Source organism: Glandiceps talaboti, chromosome 11, assembly GCF_964340395.1.
Source record: "Glandiceps talaboti chromosome 11, keGlaTala1.1, whole genome shotgun sequence".
NCBI lineage: Eukaryota > Metazoa > Hemichordata > Enteropneusta > Spengelidae > Glandiceps > Glandiceps talaboti.
The window spans coordinates 10,315,912-10,334,544 of NC_135559.1; the positions used below are offsets into that span (position 1 = coordinate 10,315,912).

Genomic DNA, 18,633 nt, shown 5'->3' on the forward strand with positions numbered 1-18,633 from the left:
GAGTAGTGACAAATAACCTTAGGTCACGAGTATTTTTCGATTTAATGATGAAAAGTATTGGTGAACAATGTAATTATACCAGCGCCTGTTTCTTATGTTGGTAATATGATATCAACCGGCAAGCTTCCCGCTCTCCACTGATATATGCGGCATGAGTTGTGGTTATGAATGCACGACTTGTAGCTTCACCAGCAAATAAAACTCTTGGGATCTGTAGGTAAGAAATACGTGGGTCAAAATTTCAAGTGTATTTTTTTCACAAAGGAACTGGGAGATGCCATCATTATAGGCAAGGAATCCTGGACTACTGTGAACATGTAATATATTTTGCCAAATAATCTCAAAGAGACTAGACATTAGGTACATAAGAATAATGCATGTCTAAGTGTAAAAATATCAGCAGTTTAAGATAACAGTGTGTGTCTCTGAATAAATTTGCCAAGTATTTAAATTTTGAAAAATACTATATAATCTAATATATAATAGTCTTCGATCAAATAAAAGTGCCATGTATAGATCGTTCTAAAGTTACTTTGGAGTTCAGTTGAAAAAAATGATTAGGGTAACAACACGCCTGTACATTCAACATTAAGTAAGACATTGCTGACTCTAAAGCAAGTATTAGTTTAAAGAAATAAAGTCTGTAGGGAGAACAACGACAAAAACAGTCTGGAAATCAATAGAAAAGTAAAAAAATGGAAGATTTATCTCGCCTGAAATAAAATGGCAGAAAAGTTTTCAAGCGCGCCCTACCTTGCCGTTCTTGTCGTCTGCACAAAGTGGTTTCCCCATGACGTCAAAGTCAGGCCCCTCAGCTCCAACAGCGACATATGAATACGACCCCTTAACGTAGGCATTGCTATTCCATCTTGAAAATACAATTTTGTGAACCTCTGGGATGTCTTTCCCACTGAATTGTCGTAGCAATCTCACGCAAGTCTAGAATTAAGATAATGGTAATTAGATAAAGTGTTCAAAAGAAATTATAAGTTTACAGGACGTATAATTCAGAAGACACGAAATGTACAATTTGCCAAAAAAAAACCTGCCTGTACTATTGAATAGGGTAGATGATATTAACTCCTCACCTGAGAATGAAAATTCGGTCGTTTGCATCATTTGAACCTCTGAATTCTAAAAACGAAAGTTTAGAGGCGTGATATTAAAACCCGCCATGAACTTTGTTTGTTCGTTTTTGTTTACCAAGGGAAAAACAATACATTTTCAGAGACAGTCAGTGTAACTCAACAACGTGAAAAAAAAGTGTTCACAGTGTCTGTATAATTAGTGTATAAGTTGATCTCAAAATGTTGTTTTTTGACATTGCGGTTGGTTGCTATGACTATTCGTTTACCAATTCAAACCAAGGGTATTTTGTCACTTATGCATTGAACCGAAGTGCGCATGTGCGATGACACTACTAACTCTCAGCTCTAACTCTCTAACTCTCAGAGTTAATTAGAACAACGCTTCAGAACGTAATACGCATGCGTATACGTTCTGAAACGTTGTTGACTTGTATTACGGTAAAGCTGGAAGTATTAGCTGGCTCTCTGTGTGAGTGAGCGACCCCCGCCTGGATCCCGTGACATCTCCAATCACCCTCCAGACCCTCAAGTAAGATCAACTCTAGGTAGGTACTAAACCATCACGTAGAATAATTTGACAGTCAAATATACGTACAAATAATTGACTGAAATGAACACTCGTGACTCGCCCGATAAAGAGCACCTTGCAAGCGGTCCTACTAATTTATGCCCGGACGCTGCCCGGGCCAAATGTAGGAATCTTCTTGCTGTTATCGGTGCAGATTACTGATTTTAAACCAAAACAAATCTTTGTCGCAGCAAAAAGCAGAGTGTGAAGAGTTGAAAACACCGTCTTTCCACGCAACAAAATCCACGACCAAGCGATCTTCTTTCAGGACGCCATTTTTCAGACTCGACCATTCTACGATAGGGGTGCCAGGAAAGTTAACTTTGATGTGGATATTTGTGCCATCATCTTATCATTGATATTTTTAATTAATTACATAGCGCATTTCCACTCTGTGCTCCAAGTGCTTTACAATTATTACCCCGGGTTCAGATCTGAACAGCACAATGGCCATGCTACATGGAAATCGCAAATCACTAAAGTGCTTGGTAAAATATATCCTAAAATTGGCATTATATCTAAACTTCGACACTACCTTCCAAAATTTGTACTTATACTACTCTACAATTCACTTATCCTTCCTCACCTATCATATTGTTTAGAAGTCTTGGGAAATATGTATTGTTCTTCATTAGATCCTATCTTAAAGGCCTGTAAGTTTATCACACGGGATCATTACGCATGTATTTATGCACTTCTCCACCCAAACGACGTAATCCTAATGTAATCCTGAATAATTAACGACCAAGCTGAGAATCACTATCTTTCTTGGTAAATACTGGTAAGACGTAAGACAAAAATAAATAAAACAAGGGTTGAATTGGATTACCGAGAGTAACTGTGCTGTTTACCATACCCGGTAAGTGTACTTGATTTCTGAAAAAAAAAGTATTACACGTGTTGTATTTCGAGTGAAAATTAGCGTTTATTCACTTTCGTTGTAAACTGTAAAATATGTCACATATTGGCGTCCTGCTGTCTCCACAAAAAATCGCAAACCATAATTTCCCGAGTCAGCAAAGGACAATGCACGGCGGCATTTTTTTATAGCCATTTTGATTGGGAGCTTACATATAGCCGACAGGTCAACCGACCGCCCTGAAGATCCAAGTCAAAATAACCAGCTCTGAACCAGAACTATATCTTGACGTGTCGCGGCAGATGTCTGCAGATACTGCCTGTGCTTACCATATCTCTGACAAGTTGACAGGCATGTAGTTGGTTCGGTACATGTCAACCAGTACGCGATCACAATACCATTCTCCGTAAAATCCGGTATAAAAAGTATTGGACCCTCATGGATAGACGTGGGGCATAAAGAGACGATCGCTACTTGAAAGTAAATGGGCGCCAAATGCGAATGGTTGGCGTTGTCGAAAGAGATGTGATGCCAGAGCGCGTCATCGAATCAATCGGTTCTCTTACGGCTTACGATACGACCGTATGTTGGTTATATATAGGAGTATAGTACAACGTTGTAATTTGCCATGCAACGTGTGCGAAATCATTGCATATCCCAAAAAGAGAAATGCTGTATACCGAAACAAGTTTCCTTTATTTACTATTCTAATTTGACAATTAGTACAACTCCAGGACTATCCCTGCACGTTCTGTATCCGTGGAAGTACACGGCTCAGTGTGAACACTATCAACAAAAATCCTGTTGAAAAAATATTGTTTCCTTGAACATTACAATCAACTCTATAGGCCTACAATCGTAGAGTCTTGTAGTGTAGTGTTCGCTATTCATGTTTTTGAAATCTTTCGTTTCAGCACCGCTACTTTATGCATAGACACCGTAAATGTAAAGTCAATGTTTCATGAAAGCAAAGTTGCGCGTTCAGGGCTCAAAATTAACGGTAGCCCTGTGTCATTTGGCTACCAAATGTTGACACGGGGCTACTACTTTTCGTATTTGGTAGCCCACTTGGGCTACTGACGTAAACAGTAAGCTGACATGTCAGGCCTTCGCCGTGTCGCTAATATAACCAACACAATACGTTCCCGCTGAACATCGAACGTCAACGCGTCTTACCAATGTGTATGCAGGACGCGATGTGTTTGACGTCTGCATAGGTACATATTATTCTCTCATGAATATTTATATTTGACAACGATGTTATGACGTCACACCCTGGACGCACCATGTGCTGCGATGTCAGCTAATTCAGATACTTCCGGGGTACATTTCGTGATAACAATTCCGCAAACATTGATGAAAAAACATGCGTTTTAATCCGTGAAGCACTTCCTTACGTTGTTAGTACTTGACACGAAGTTGTTGGTTACTGACAGCAGGACCCGTTCACCCATTTTCAGTACGATGTCAATTTTGTCATTTCCGTAATGCTCGGCTCGAGTGGTGATGGAATCATAGCCGAAGTCGATGCGTTCATTCACATTTCGGATTTTAATGTAAAACATTTTAGGAAATGCATGGTTTCAAATGAACGAATATACAGACAGTGAATTACGAAACTCGAATTTCATGCGACGACAATCAGTACGTAATAGATGAGGCTGATGGTATATGACATCGAAACACGGTCTTTTGATGGACTGGTGTAAAATGGTCAAGCAGTCAAGTAGATGAATGGTCATGGTGTGTTCATAGTTTATGCCATATGAGTAATCATAGATACTTTGAGATGTTTGTCCTATCATTACAACAGAAATTCGTAACTTTATTATCAACCATTTTTACATTGTTAAACAGACATTATAGTCCACATTCAGTGTTGGTAAACCACTGTTGTATGATAACTATGTACACAAATATATGGGGCTACCAGTGAAGGTCATGGGGCTACTGACCTTTATGAATGGTAGCCCACAGGGGCTACCAGGGAGAAAAGTTAATTTCGAGCCCTGATGTTCCGTTATGCTTGGGCATGGAGAGGTACTAATTACAAATCATGTTTACTTCAAGATAACGTTGACTGCTACACAAACTTTCGTGGATTTACATACCCGTATTTGAACAAGTGTGATTGGCAGGCATTTTAATCCCAGGTTTGAAAAGTAACGGCTTTTCAGTAGTAACGAACAGACCAAGTTTGACCGTGTTTTGTACGAAATTGTCTCTACCATGTTAAAATATCACCTTTCTGTGACCACACCCGCATTCAACAGACATTCAAAAGTCTACACATACCAAATTTATTACGAAAATCACCAGCTGCTAATTATTATCACGGCTTTTCAGAGAGGAATCAAGACGTTGTTAACAGTCTGCATTCAAATTTGACAATAACCCCTGCGAAGTTAGGGGGCCTTTTATACCTGACACTCCGCTTTAAAGGCACAGAAAAAAATTGTTCGCATTATTACTTCTAATGATTCTTTTACACATAGTAAACCCCTTTTTCACACTCTTGGCATTCTTGATATTTATATTCAACACAGAAAGTCTCTTGGCAAACATCCACGACTGTTGACAGTTTCTATATCGGGTGTTGCATGCAGTACTAAAAACTTTTCCGCCCATGCTAAAAATCCTGCAATCCCTCCTACAGAATAGTAGAGTTTTGAGTCCAAGATGGCTTTCAGTTTCCTGAGTTAGTAGCGCAGGAACACGGGTGCAATGTTTGTGTGATAAAACGGTGTTTTAAGCATTTACAAATCTATTTTTGCGTGATAGTAATTATGTTATTTCTGTAGTGTGGAAATCTGTGATTAAAATGGTAAGCACACTTCTACTTTGTGTCCGGGCAGTCCTGGGCATAAATTAGTAGGACCCCTTGCAAGTTATAATGTTATTACTTGGTGCGGTCGAGTACTAGTATAGCGGTCCTAGTATAGTATTATTAGCTGCCCGAGACAAAAGATAGACTATCCGAGGTAAAACCGGGGGTTCAACTAATGTTATCAGTCTAAATATCCCTAATCATTATCATAAACAGTATACATTGACCTAAAGCAGAATATTCTGTGGTCCCAGGATTGCTATTTTTCGGTCATAGAATAACTGGTCAGTGTAAGTTGTAACGCACCTGTAAGTTGTATGGTTTCACAGTTGAGTTAATCACCTGGGAGTTCGAGGCAAGACTGCAGCTCACGTGCATTTTAGGCTGTATTTGTAGAAAAAAAATGGATTCTAAATGTTTCAGTTGCACCTATGCATTTTAAATCGACTTGTGACAGTGAGTTCACAGCTATTGTTTTGCGACCCGACCATGGTTGAAGTCGGTGAGCACTATGTATTGAGTCTGTGCACTGTTATGTTATGTTGTGTTGTGTTGTGTTGTGTTGTGTTGTGGAAAAGGTTCGGTACATAAAAAACTAATTGAGGTTTCGAATTATTGTGTTTAGGATCAATATATACTGGTTATGATTAGGGTGATTTAGATATCAACTTTTAAGATAACAGTAGTTGAACCCCTGGTTTCACCTCGGGTAGTAATTAGTAGGACCCCAATGCTATGTTTGTGATATATGACATATAATATACGACTCTCCGCTCACCAACATACATTATGTAAACAGTTAATATCTACATTCTAAGCATAACCATGTCAGCTCGGCGTCCCACAAGATTCTTCATGTGCGCATTCTATTACCATATAAAGACGTGACATGTGACGAACATGAAAATATATAGATTGTCCAGAAAATCTTCCATGTTTGCTTCAAACAGCGCCCCTAATGGTCAAAATATGCAATTTTTTGTCTTTCTATTTATCACTCAATATTACATTTTCTTTCGGATTCAGAAATGGACAATGAAGAGTTGGAATTCAGCCTGTATGAGCGGAACTTGAATGAAGCATATCAAGTGTTACTTCACCGACTTGAGAATAATACACTCTCTGATAAAGGTATGTTGTATTAATACATAACACCACCTATTCCATTATATAATATTGACTTGATAACAAGTTTGTTGTTCTCAACCCATTTGTCATTTTAAGTACTTGAAAGGAACCTTCCTGACAGATAACAGAAATACAGCGTGTGCACTATGGTAATGATTAGTCAATCTCCCTGGGTAAGACTTACACAGCACAATTACAACTTACATTATCCCATTCATATAAATCACATTTATGGATGAGATTGGTTATTTAACCACCCCCTGGGGATGGTATACCAAGAGGTTTTGACCAGTGAACGAAATATATGCACGAGCGATAGTGAAAAATACAAATTTCAAGTTCAATTTCAATAATTAGTCAGTTGATTTCCCAAGATTAAATAGATTAGACACTATACAATGAATTCATCAATATTCCACTATGAAGTTTGCCAATCAATTCAATTAGTCTCAACTGATTCGTCAATTAATTTCACAATGTACACAATTGGATTTAAATATTAGAAAAACTAAATAAGCACTCAATAATAAGAAGTTAACTCGCTTAGAAAAATACCTTAATTAATTGAGAATCAAGTTAACTACATGTATACTTATTCAATAATCTCAGAAAGAATTTAGGAACAAAATATACTCTTAATTACTATAGCTCAAATCAGAATCAGCTGTTCCCCCAAAGAAGTCAAAATACAAACTACTAAATAAATAAACTCTTAATAATTACGTACTAATAATTCATGGAATAACTTTGGAAAGAATAGTACATCAATACTTATATACATCCGGAATAACGGAAACACAATACAGGTATGTAAACATGGGACAACATGGTTCTAACAAAATACCCTAAAACAACAAGGATACCAGTTTCGTGGTGTCTTCATTCATACCATTTCACGTCACTTGTACTGCACAATTGCTAGTCCGTTACTACCGCTAAATGTCCGGACGTTGTTAGGTTCAACGGTTAGACAATAGTTCCGACATTCACGCTCTGGCCTTTAATATGACTTGCACACACACGTGTAACAGTTGAGCTGTACTGGGTTGAGCTTCCTATAATACTCGATACACGGCTATTCAACTCCAACAATAGTTACTGGTAAGTTCACAACATGGACACCAATAATAATGACTTCACCAAAACAGTATACCTCCGGACGTTGTCAGGTTCAACAGTTAGACAAGTTCCGACATTCACTTTCTGGCCTCCAACACAAATGACACACAACAATTGAGCTAGACTGAACTCTTCTAATAGTACTGGATACACAGCAACACAATATTCTCAGTCACGGGACAGTGGACAGTTCATGATACAGACACCACTAATGACTTTGCCAATACAGACGTACCTCCACATTCTGGTTATTCCACCATAGTAAAGTATACCACGTTGTCAGCCATCTTGAACTCTCGACCATGTGAGTATTTGTAGACTACTTTGCCCAGTTACAGTAGAAACTCCAACAGCAACACCACTAGACCGTAGACGACCATTTAGCTATCCATGTACATGTACACTGGCTGAGCTATTACCAAAATCACTCTGGAAAGTTGTACCCCACTAGACAACTCATTGGCTATATAGTCAGTCTTCTATTTGTATCTAGTTCACCACTTTCAAACACACCGCCATGGTCGAAGGTTGTCCGCTGTCTGCCACTCACTACCCGCTACACGCTACATACACGCCCAGTTCAGAGTTCAGCCTCGACTCCAAGTTCAATAGCGCCACCAGTGGCCAAAATGAAAGTATTAGTGCATCAAATTTTCATCTCGTTACATAATGATGTATAGTCTTCAGGTTTATCATTACCTTTTCACAATTCGTGATATTCTTAAAATGGTAATTTACATATGTAATCAGTGAGTCACATGACTAACACCTTTATTTTTTGTGTCAACAGATAAATTCATTGTAATAGATTGTCTTTGTCAACATGGACTTGTTACTTTGGATGAAGTCAAGGTTGAAGAAGACTCTGAGGAGCATTGTATAGAGTATAGTACAAGAAGTGACTGTGATGTGTTAGTAAACAATGAGAACCAGAATTCTCCACAAACTACAATTCCATGTGAAAATAGTGATAATGTTAGCAGCGAACAGACTCTGCCAGCCTTTGAGAAACATTGTGTAGTGTATAGTGCTGTAAATAATGACAATGAGAGCCAGACAAATGAACGACAATTTCTACGTGAGGAGTGTGTTACAAGTTTTACTCACAGTAGTGCTTTGAAAGTAGATATGAGAGTCCACACAAACGAAAGACCATTTGTATGTAAGGAGTGTGGTAAAAGTTTTAATAGAAATAGTAATCTGAAAGTACACATGAGAATCAATACAAATGAAAGACCATTTGTATGTAAAGAGTGTGGTAAAAGTTTTACTCAAAATAGTAATCTGAAAGTACACATGAGAATCCACACAAATGAAAGACCATTTGTATGTAAGGAATGTGGTAAAAGTTTTACTCAAAGTAGTGCTTTGAAAGTACACATGAGAATCCACGCAAATGAAAGACTATTTGTATGTAAAGAGTGTGGTAAAAGTTTTAATCAAAATAGTTATCTGAAAGTACACATGAGAATCCACACAAATGAAAGACCATTTGTATGTAAGGAATGTGGTAAAAGTTTTACTCAAAGTAGTGCTTTGAAAGTACACATGAGAATCCACGCAAATGAAAGACTATTTGTATGTAAAGATTGTGGCAAAAGTTTTAATCAAAATCATCATCTGAAAGTACACATGAGAATCCACACAAATGAAAGACCATTTGTATGTAAGCAGTGTGGTAAAAGTTTTGCTTCTTGTAGTGCTTTGAAAGTACACATGAGAATCCACACAAATGAAAGACCATTTGTATGTAAAGAGTGTGGTAAAAGTTTTACTCAAAATGGTGATCTGAAAGTACACATGAGAATCCACACAAATGAAAGACCATTTGTATGTAAGGAATGTGGTCAAAGTTTCACTCTCGGTAGTTCTTTGAAAGTACACATGAGAATCCATACAAATGAAAAACCATTTGTATGTAAAGAGTGTGATAAAGGTTTTACTGAAAGTAGTGCTTTGAAAGTACACATGAGAATCCATACAAATGAATGACCATTTCTACGTGAAGAATGTGGTCCAAGTTTTACTTACAGTAGTTCTTTGAAAGTACACATGAGAATCCATACAAATGAAAGACCATTTGTATGTATGGAGTGTGGTAAATGTTTTACTTCTGGCACTATTTTGAAAGTACACATGAGAATCCACACAAATGAAAGACCATTTGTATGTAAAGAGTGTGATAAAAGTTTTACTCAAAGTAATGCTTTGAAAGTACACATGACAATCCACACAAATGAAAGACCATTTGTATGTAAGCAGTGTGGTAAAAGTTTTGCTTCTTGTAGTGCTTTGAAAGTACACATGAGAATCCACGCAAATGAAAGACTATTTGTATGTAAAGAGTGTGGTAAAAGTTTTAATCAAAATTGTTATCTGAAAGTACACATGAGAATCCACACAAATGAAAGACCATTTGTATGTAAGCAGTGTGGTAAAAGTTTTACTCAAAGTAGTGCTTTGAAAGTACACATGAGAATCCACGCAAATGAAAGACTATTTGTATGTAAAGAGTGTGGCAAAAGTTTTAATCAAAATCATCATCTGAAAGTACACATGAGAATCCACACAAATGAAAGACCATTTGTATGTAAGCAGTGTGGTAAAAGTTTTGCTTCTTGTAGTGCTTTGAAAGTACACATGAGAATCCACACAAATGAAAGACCATTTGTATGTAAAGAGTGTGGTAAAAGTTTTACTCAAAATGGTGATCTGAAAGTACACATGAGAATCCATACAAATGAAAGACCATTTGTATGTAAGCAGTGTGGTAAAAGTTTTGCTTCTTGTAGTGCTTTGAAAGTACACATGAGAATCCACACAAATGAAAGACCATTTGTATGTAAAGAGTGTGGTAAAAGTTTTACTCAAAATGGTGATCTGAAAGTACACATGAGAATCCACACAAACGAAAGACCATTTGTATGTAAGGAATGTGGTCAAAGTTTCACTCTCGGTAGTTCTTTGAAAGTACACATGAGAATCCATACAAATGAAAAACCATTTGTATGTAAAGAGTGTGATAAAGGTTTTACTGAAAGTAGTGCTTTGAAAGCACACATGAGAATCCATACAAATGAATGACCATTTCTACGTGAAGAATGTGGTCCAAGTTTTACTTACAGTAGTTCTTTGAAAGTACACATGAGAATCCATACAAATGAAAGACCATTTGTATGTATGGAGTGTGGTAAATGTTTTACTTCTGGCACTATTTTGAAAGTACACATGAGAATCCACACAAATGAAAGACCATTTGTATGTAAAGAGTGTGATAAAAGTTTTACTCAAAGTAATGCTTTGAAAGTACACATGACAATCCACACAAATCAAAGACCATTTGTATGTAAGGAATGTGGTAAAAGTTTTAATACAAATAGTAATCTGAAAAGGCACATGAGAATCCATACAAATGAAAGACCATTTGTATGTAAGCAGTGTGGTAAAAGTTTTACTCAAAATAGTAATCTGAAAGTACACATGAGAATCCACACAAATGAAAGACCATTTGTATGTAAAGAGTGTGATAAAAGTTTTACTCAAAGTAATGCTTTGAAAGTACACATGACAATCCATACAAATCAAAGACCATTTGTATGTAAAGAGTGTGGTAAACGTTTTAATTATATGAGAAAATTAGTACACATGAGATTCCATAGGAATAAAATAAAAAGTAATTGTCAGTAATACCTAGTAGGCCAGAGGGTTTTACCTGTTACAGCAGGCTGTTAAAAGTTTGTCTACAGTTTTGAGTCATCTATGGACTTGGTCACCCTATGGAATGGTATCTAGGAGGACATCTTGCAGGATATTTGCATGGAACTCTCTAGAGCCCAGTTTTGATGGGATAAACATGACAATTTTGTGATATTTTCAACCTTGAATGGTAAGGGCTACCCTTACTGGAAATGATTGTAATATGTCTCATAAATGTGTTATAGCTTCAAAATCTATTTCAGAAGGTAGAATAGAGATCAAGAAACGTAACACAACATTGAAATGAAAACTTTAAATTTAGGTGTGAAATCCTAAGATTATGATAAAATGTAATATGAAAAGAGACATAAAATAACTGAACGATTACTATTTAGTGTAACAAATAGAAACTTACATCATCATCTTCACATTGATATCACTTTCAATGAGTTCTATACATTCATATATATATATATATATATTATATATGTATATACAATGTTTATATCTATATTTGTACAAATGATAATAGGGCAATTGTATGTGTGTGTATATGTGTGTATGTGTGTGTATGTATATGTATGTATGGATGGATGGATGGATGGATGTACGTACGTACATGTATGTATGTATATATATATATGTATATATATATATATGTTTATAATATACCTAGTGATAATACTGTGCCATGATTCGCTAGAATCAGTCACGTGATAGGAAAATAGAATAACTATTTCCCTAGGGAAATAGTTCCATCAACTATTACATGGTCACGTGACCACCGCGAGTTCACAGCAGGCCGAAATGGCAGCTTCTGACGATGTCGTCTGCCACCGCGAGTTCACAGCATGAGGTATATTATAAAACACATATTGCCTGGCCTTTATTCGGGCTATAGCACCCGTTCATTACCCCCTCGTGACTGTGAGTTACCAGATCACATGCTATTTCCCGAGGCCGAGGCCTCGGGAAATAGCGTGTGATTCTGGTAACTCACAGTCCCTCGGGTGTAATAAACGGGTGCTATAGCCCTCATGGCCAGGCAATATGTGTTCAATATGTATATATATATATATATATATATATATGTATATATATATATATATATATATATATATATATATATATATATATATATATATATATATATATATATATATATATATATACACATATATAGACATATATATACATATATATACATACATATATATATATATGTATATATGTGTGTGTGTATGTATTCCAAAGATGCATGTCCTGACCATAATCTATCAAGCCGGCGATAAATAGGTTAAGAGTTTAAAGTGTGTATATATTCGTACCACCGTGTCTATTTATAGAATTGATAACAACATAATGATAAATACTATCATAGATAGTATTTTATTTACTCAAGGGACTAGAGAACCAACTGATTAAGAATTGTTTGGATAGTTATAAATTGATGTTGAAATTGGTAAGCGGTTTACATGGATGTTTTTCAAGACCGTATTATTCAAAATACTTTCATACACAAAGTGCTCAAAACATATTTGAAAATGTTCAAGAAAATGAACACTTTGTGAAGGGTCGTTTTCTTAATAAGAAATTAACAACTATTTTGACAAGCGTCAAGATGGACATACATTGATATAGCAACAATGTAATGTGTATCCTTTGCATATCATTTATAAGGTGTGTGGTTAAAATTTTGCCCAATGACGTCATCTGAAAGTACACATTAGAATACACATAAATGATTGACACTTTGTACCTAAGGATAGTGCTCTAATTTGGACTCACAATTCATCTGAAAGTACACTAGACTCTCACAGACTTCAGTAATTAGTCTAGACTCTCAAAGACTTCAGTAATTTGTCTGTGGTTGCACTTACTCCCAGTAGCGAGTCCAGTCCTCTAATATGATGTTCGGATTCCTTCATTGGTTTCATAAAATGATAAACCACTAGACAAACTGACATAATATGTTATATCCTGAATTCCAAAGACAAGACTTCGCACGATGGAAATCGATTTCTTTGTAAGGAGAGTTGCTAAAATTATTTTAAAGTGTTACTTTGAAATTTCCATACAAAGTTGGTAAAGATAAAGGCATAGAATAGTATTATTTGCAATGTAAAAAATAAATGTGTTTGTACAAACAAACAAAAGTAGATCATGTATGTATGTATGTATGTATGTATGTATGTATGTACTTTTTATGGATTGGGTTTGGTATGTCCGTGCATCCGTCCGTCCGTCCGCAGCCGTTTCTTGGAGATGCCTGGACCGATTTTTTTCAAACTTGGTACAGGGGCAACATACAATGGCATACATATGCACGTCAATTTGTTTCATGATACGATCCAATATGGCCACCTAACAGCCATTTTGTTTGCAAATTTTCCCTGTCCAAAGCCATAACTTAGACATGCTTGTACAGATCTCATTCAAAGTTGGTATTAGGACAGTGTTCTATGACATACATGTGAATATTCATTGTTGTCGTGATACGATCCAATATGGCCGCCTAGCAGCCATTTTGTTTGTGAATTTTCCATGTCCAAAGCCATAACTCAGACATGCTTGAACAGATCTCCTTCAAAGTTGGTATTAGGACAGTGTTCTATAACATACATGTGCTTATCCATTTTCATCATGATACGATCCAATATGGCTGCCTGGCAGCCATTTTGTTTGCGAATAATAATAATAATGATAATAAGTTTATTCACCAATATAAAATAATAAAAATTAATCTTAAAAAAGATACACATACAGAATAAATGGCAAAAGGGATCAAGAAATAGCAAAGCTAGTCAAGCTTGTATCCCCTTAGTGACTAACAAGCACACTCGTACTTGTAGGTGTATATATTCGATGTTCAAGATTGCCATAGAAACTATAACAAATAAGAAACATAACAAAATGACAAAGCACAACAATCAACAGTGGAACAGTAAAATTGATACACATACAATCACCACAGTCAGTTCACGAAAGAAATATAAAGTTGTACATGACATTATAGTTATACATATTCTGAGAATAACAACTCTTTCACTTTCTTTTTAAAATTCGTGCGTGAGCCAAAAGACCGAATCTCAACAGGCATATTATTCCAGGTTTTAACGCCAGAGTATGATATGGAAGATTGACCAAATGTTGTATGATTATATTCTAGAAAAAGGTTACCACTATGTCTTTGCCTTGTATCATAGGGATGATCTATAAGAGTAAAGTAATCTGTAATAGAGTGTGCAGACTTGTGATACATCAGATCATGTATAAAAGAGCTGACTGAAAATCTGTACAGTTTGAAAATATCTAGGATTTTCAGTTGTTTGAACAATGGGGCAGAATGATCCGTATACGAGCTAAATGTCATCGCACGGACTGCCATCTTTTGTGCCGTCAAAATACAATGTAAATGTATCGAATATGCATTCCCCCAAACTTCTAGACCGTAGGTAAGATAAGACTGAATAAGGGATGAATACAAGAGAATCAAAGTGTATATTGGTAAAAAATGTCATAGTTTCAATAGCATACCACACATCGTCTTGATTTTGCTGTGGACATGTGCTATGTGATTAGTCCACTTTAAATGAGACCAACAAAAGGGACAACATCTACTTCACTAATAATGTCCCTTCTCATTAGAATAGAACCCTTAACATCTACTTGTCTCTGTTTGCCCCTGAAAATAATATAATTTTATTTCGTTTTTTGATTGTCATTTTATTGACATCACACCATTGCAGCACCATCTTTAGTTGGTTGGTAGCAATGTCAAGATCAATTCAGTGGTTTGCTGGGTAAGTATGAAATAGATTTGAGTCATCAGCAAACAGTCGAAAATTGAAAAATGAACTAGAATTTGGAAGGTCATTTATGTATAGTAAGAAAAGTGCGGGGCCAAGGACAGAACCCTGGGGAACCCCACGATTAATAAATTCATTTTGTGACGTAATCCCACCAAGACTTGTGAATTGAGATCTTTGGGATAAGTAACTTTTGATCCATTGCAAAATAATACCTCTAAATCCATAGTGTTCTAGCTTATCTAATAATATCTTATGATAAATTGACAATTTAGTACTGTGTTTCTTCCTAAATCCTTATTGATGTTTGAATAGTATGCTATATTTATCCAAAAAGATAATAAATTGGTTGTTGACTATTTTTTCCAAAATCTTACTAAAAAGAGGTAGAATAGATATTGGTCGATAATTTCCGGGATTACAATTTTCACCCTTTTTGAAGATAGGCGTGACCTTTGCGGGTTTTCCTGCAGTTTACGTCGGTCAAGAAAAAATATCACGAGATCTCGCGTGAAAATCAATAAACATATATGAAGAATCTGGAGACTGGAAATAAATAACAAATCCACGTTTCTTACGTGACAACTTTTGTGAAACGGCTCTTACCTGCTTTACTTCCTCCTCATCCAATGTTTCCATGTATTCTGCAGCCTTTCCATAAATCCATCCCACTAATATGTCGTCATGGTAACTAATTCGTTCGAATTCACTTATTTCTTTGAACCACTTCGTTGACATGTCCTCTTCCAAGGCGAAGTTGGATTTATTAGGCTCCAACCCTACTTTGCTATCCGTGGACGAGGTTGGTTCCGGGGCATCCCATACTAACTGCAGACTCTTGAAATCTTTATCCCAGAAGGGATCGCGAAACTGTAGGAATATTTTGTCAACTGTTCCGAAACCAAGACGGTTTATTACTGCTTGTTTCTCATCAGGTAATGTTGGTTTGAAGAAAGTGTTGACATTTTCTTTCAAAAAACCAAGCGAGCATGTGACTATCACATGGTCAGCAATAATCTTTTCCCCATCTTCACATTCTATAGTAATTGGTTCTCGTGTAAACTCTGCTTCTCTGTTTTTGTCCGTTTTCTGCTTCATTGCCGGACCATCTCCCTTCCAATGCACGCAGCGAACGACTTTGTTGAACCGAATGCTGTTACGCGGCAGTTTCTCACTCAAGAATTGAACGATAGCGTGGTAGCCACCACTTTTCATCTCGGTGTAAAATTCACCGGGAAGAGCTTCATACTCTCCGAACCATTTCAAAGACACGTCGTACATACGACAACACCCATTATCAATGCATTCAGTTTTCTTTATCCATTCTAGTAATCCAAACATTTGCATCTTTTCTTCTTCGGATAGTTTCAGTTTTTCCATCTTCTCTTTAACGTCCCTATCGATCATAGTCCCAACGCTCACAGTTGAGTCTACTTCGGATGACTGCTGGTAATATTTGTCAGAGATGCCATCATAAATACGATAAAATGTATCTACAATCTCTCTATCAATTAATCCACCATTTTCGGTGCGAAAACATCCACTAAATTCGTATTTAAACCATTTTCCTGGTATTTGAATCGAATTCGGGTCGTCCGATTCAGACTCCTGAAGAAAATGAAACAAAATATCATAATTTATAATCTTTGAAAAACACGACTAAAGAAAAAGAAAACGGGAGGTGTGCATGTGCTAATAACTTTTATGCCCCTGTCCTCGTTCTCGCAAGCCAGCGCACATTTTCGCTGCTGCGCATGAGAGATGACGTTGCCTTTATTAAGAACAGAGGTTTACGACGATATATGTTTCCTAGTTTAGAGTTTGCGTCGTCGTCCTAAATGTTTTGTTTGGTTATCCCATTCTTGTGTGTCGTTAGCATATTTTAAACAAACAAAGAAATAAATAATTCATGTCTGAATTTTGCATTTGGTATGCAAAGATGTAGCATCAACTTTATGGACTCCGGACGACAGTAAAAAATCATTTCACGTGACGTCTTTTGGAAAATCAAACTTAAGATCAACTTTTGCCGAGGTTCTTCACACTTTCTGAAATCCAAACTAATTTTAAAAAATCAGCAAATTACTCAATTTCTTTTTTTTTAAATAATTCACCCAAATTGGCAAATCCTCGATCCGGGCTATCGATATCTCATTGAAGAATGTCTTTAGAGTTCATTGATATTGTGATAAATACTGTTTTACAATACCTACCGGTTTTAGGAGGTCATTCTGTGCTGCTATCTCGTATATTGGATTACGCTCACTTAGGCCATGCACCCATGTAGCTCCCAACTCTACTGAACATTCGCCTACATAAAAAGTGTAATTAGTTAACAAAGATTTATTATAATTTACTCTATTTAATAGACCAGGCTTTAAGTTTAGATGTGAAAAAAGGTTATGTATGTTAGAACTATTGTAAAAAGTGGGTCCAGGTCAAAAGATACTACGCTGAAAAGAACATTAAGTTAAGACTTATTGGATCTTGTTGCTCGGGTTAACAAAGAGGGCTATTGTGTAGAGTTCGCCTTTTCTCAGCAAGCAGGGCTGTTCTTGTTATTCATGGAACAGACTCGACAGTTCCTTAGATTTCTTCAACTCCCATCTCATAACAGCATCTATCATACCCCGAGTCTTGACTGAACAGCAAACGACATAGCAAAGTTCAAATCGTTTTATGGTTCGACAGAAATCTTATTGACATTTGCTACATTTTGGAGACGAATTTTTACTAACTTTGTCTCAGTGGTTTGGCAAAATCATACCAGCATTGCTACATTCTATTGTCTAACATTATACAATTTGAAACAAAATTGTTACATTTAAATTTAATCAATTGGCATGTCAGATAAAAGTATATCTTCTTCCAGCTTAATACTCTTGGGTGACTAAGATAATGGTAGCTCACACACAGAAAATATAGCAATATTGATGAGATTTATGTCAATGCATGACAATCAAAAGAACCAAACAGTGTAACTTAGTAAGATATTTGTCAAGCTGAAAATTAAATGTAAATGTAAACAGTCCAATTTTACCAAAATCCCATGCCGAATGTACTCGTCCACCAGCGCGACCAGTGGCTTCTAGCACAGTGACATCATAGTGTTCATTTTCTACCAATTTCACGCCTGCTGCCAGTCCCGCCAATCCTGCACCTATTATTATAACTCTTGGTTTCACGATGTTCACACTTCTTGCTGCCATATTGAGAAAAATGACTGTGAAAACATCCAACCTTCTACGGTGAAATGATAGTTTCAGAAACTGAACTTACATATATAGAATGTAGTATGATAAAGAACGTATGGCCAAAACAACAAGTCATAATTTATCAAACATATATGCATACGTTGAATTCAAAATGCCATATGCACTAAACCATATCCAAGGTATGATTTACAGTTTTTGTAAATATTATTTAAATGGGCGAAATCTGAACATTTAATCTGTGAATACGAATAATCTATTCAAACACATATTGGATTGTTTTGTCTTTACTCTAAAAAAATTTCATTAACATTGCTCCTGTCGCTT

The 18,633-nt window shown here is 36.3% G+C and overlaps 2 protein-coding genes across 2 annotated transcripts; one reads left to right on the forward strand and one right to left on the reverse strand.

Moving 5' to 3' along the window:
• Positions 1-73: 73 nt before the first annotated feature.
• LOC144442002 (peroxisomal N(1)-acetyl-spermine/spermidine oxidase-like) lies at positions 74-18,303 on the reverse strand. The gene is made up of 5 exons (XM_078131274.1): positions 18,135-18,303; positions 17,308-17,405; positions 15,701-16,702; positions 754-939; positions 74-211 (listed from the first exon to the last, which is right to left on the reverse strand). Exons 1-5 carry the CDS (start codon positions 18,301-18,303, stop codon positions 74-76), a joined length of 1,593 nt encoding a protein of 530 aa, XP_077987400.1.
• Positions 6,371-11,592, forward strand: LOC144442602 (uncharacterized). Its single transcript, XM_078131982.1, has 6 exons — positions 6,371-6,473; positions 8,380-8,667; positions 8,842-9,557; positions 9,894-10,649; positions 10,902-11,133; positions 11,531-11,592. Exons 1-6 carry the CDS (start codon positions 6,371-6,373, stop codon positions 11,590-11,592), a joined length of 2,157 nt encoding a protein of 718 aa, XP_077988108.1.
• Positions 18,304-18,633: the final 330 nt, after the last annotated feature.

Coding starts and splice junctions, on each gene's coding strand:
- LOC144442602 (XM_078131982.1), top strand. CDS start 6,371: ATGGACAATGAAGAGTTGGAATTCAGCCTGTATGAGCGGAACTTGAAT. Junction 6,474..8,379: donor TAATACACTCTCTGATAAAG/GTATGTTGTATT, acceptor TTGTGTCAACAG/ATAAATTCATTGTAATAGAT. Junction 8,668..8,841: donor AAATGAACGACAATTTCTAC/GTGAGGAGTGTG, acceptor TTGTATGTAAAG/AGTGTGGTAAAAGTTTTACT.
- LOC144442002 (XM_078131274.1), bottom strand. CDS start 18,303: ATGGCAGCAAGAAGTGTGAACATCGTGAAACCAAGAGTTATAATAATA. Junction 940..15,700: donor ATGAGGAGGAAGTAAAGCAG/GTAAGAGCCGTT, acceptor TCTTAATTCTAG/ACTTGCGTGAGATTGCTACG. Junction 212..753: donor CAGACGACAAGAACGGCAAG/GTAGGGCGCGCT, acceptor TCTTACCTACAG/ATCCCAAGAGTTTTATTTGC.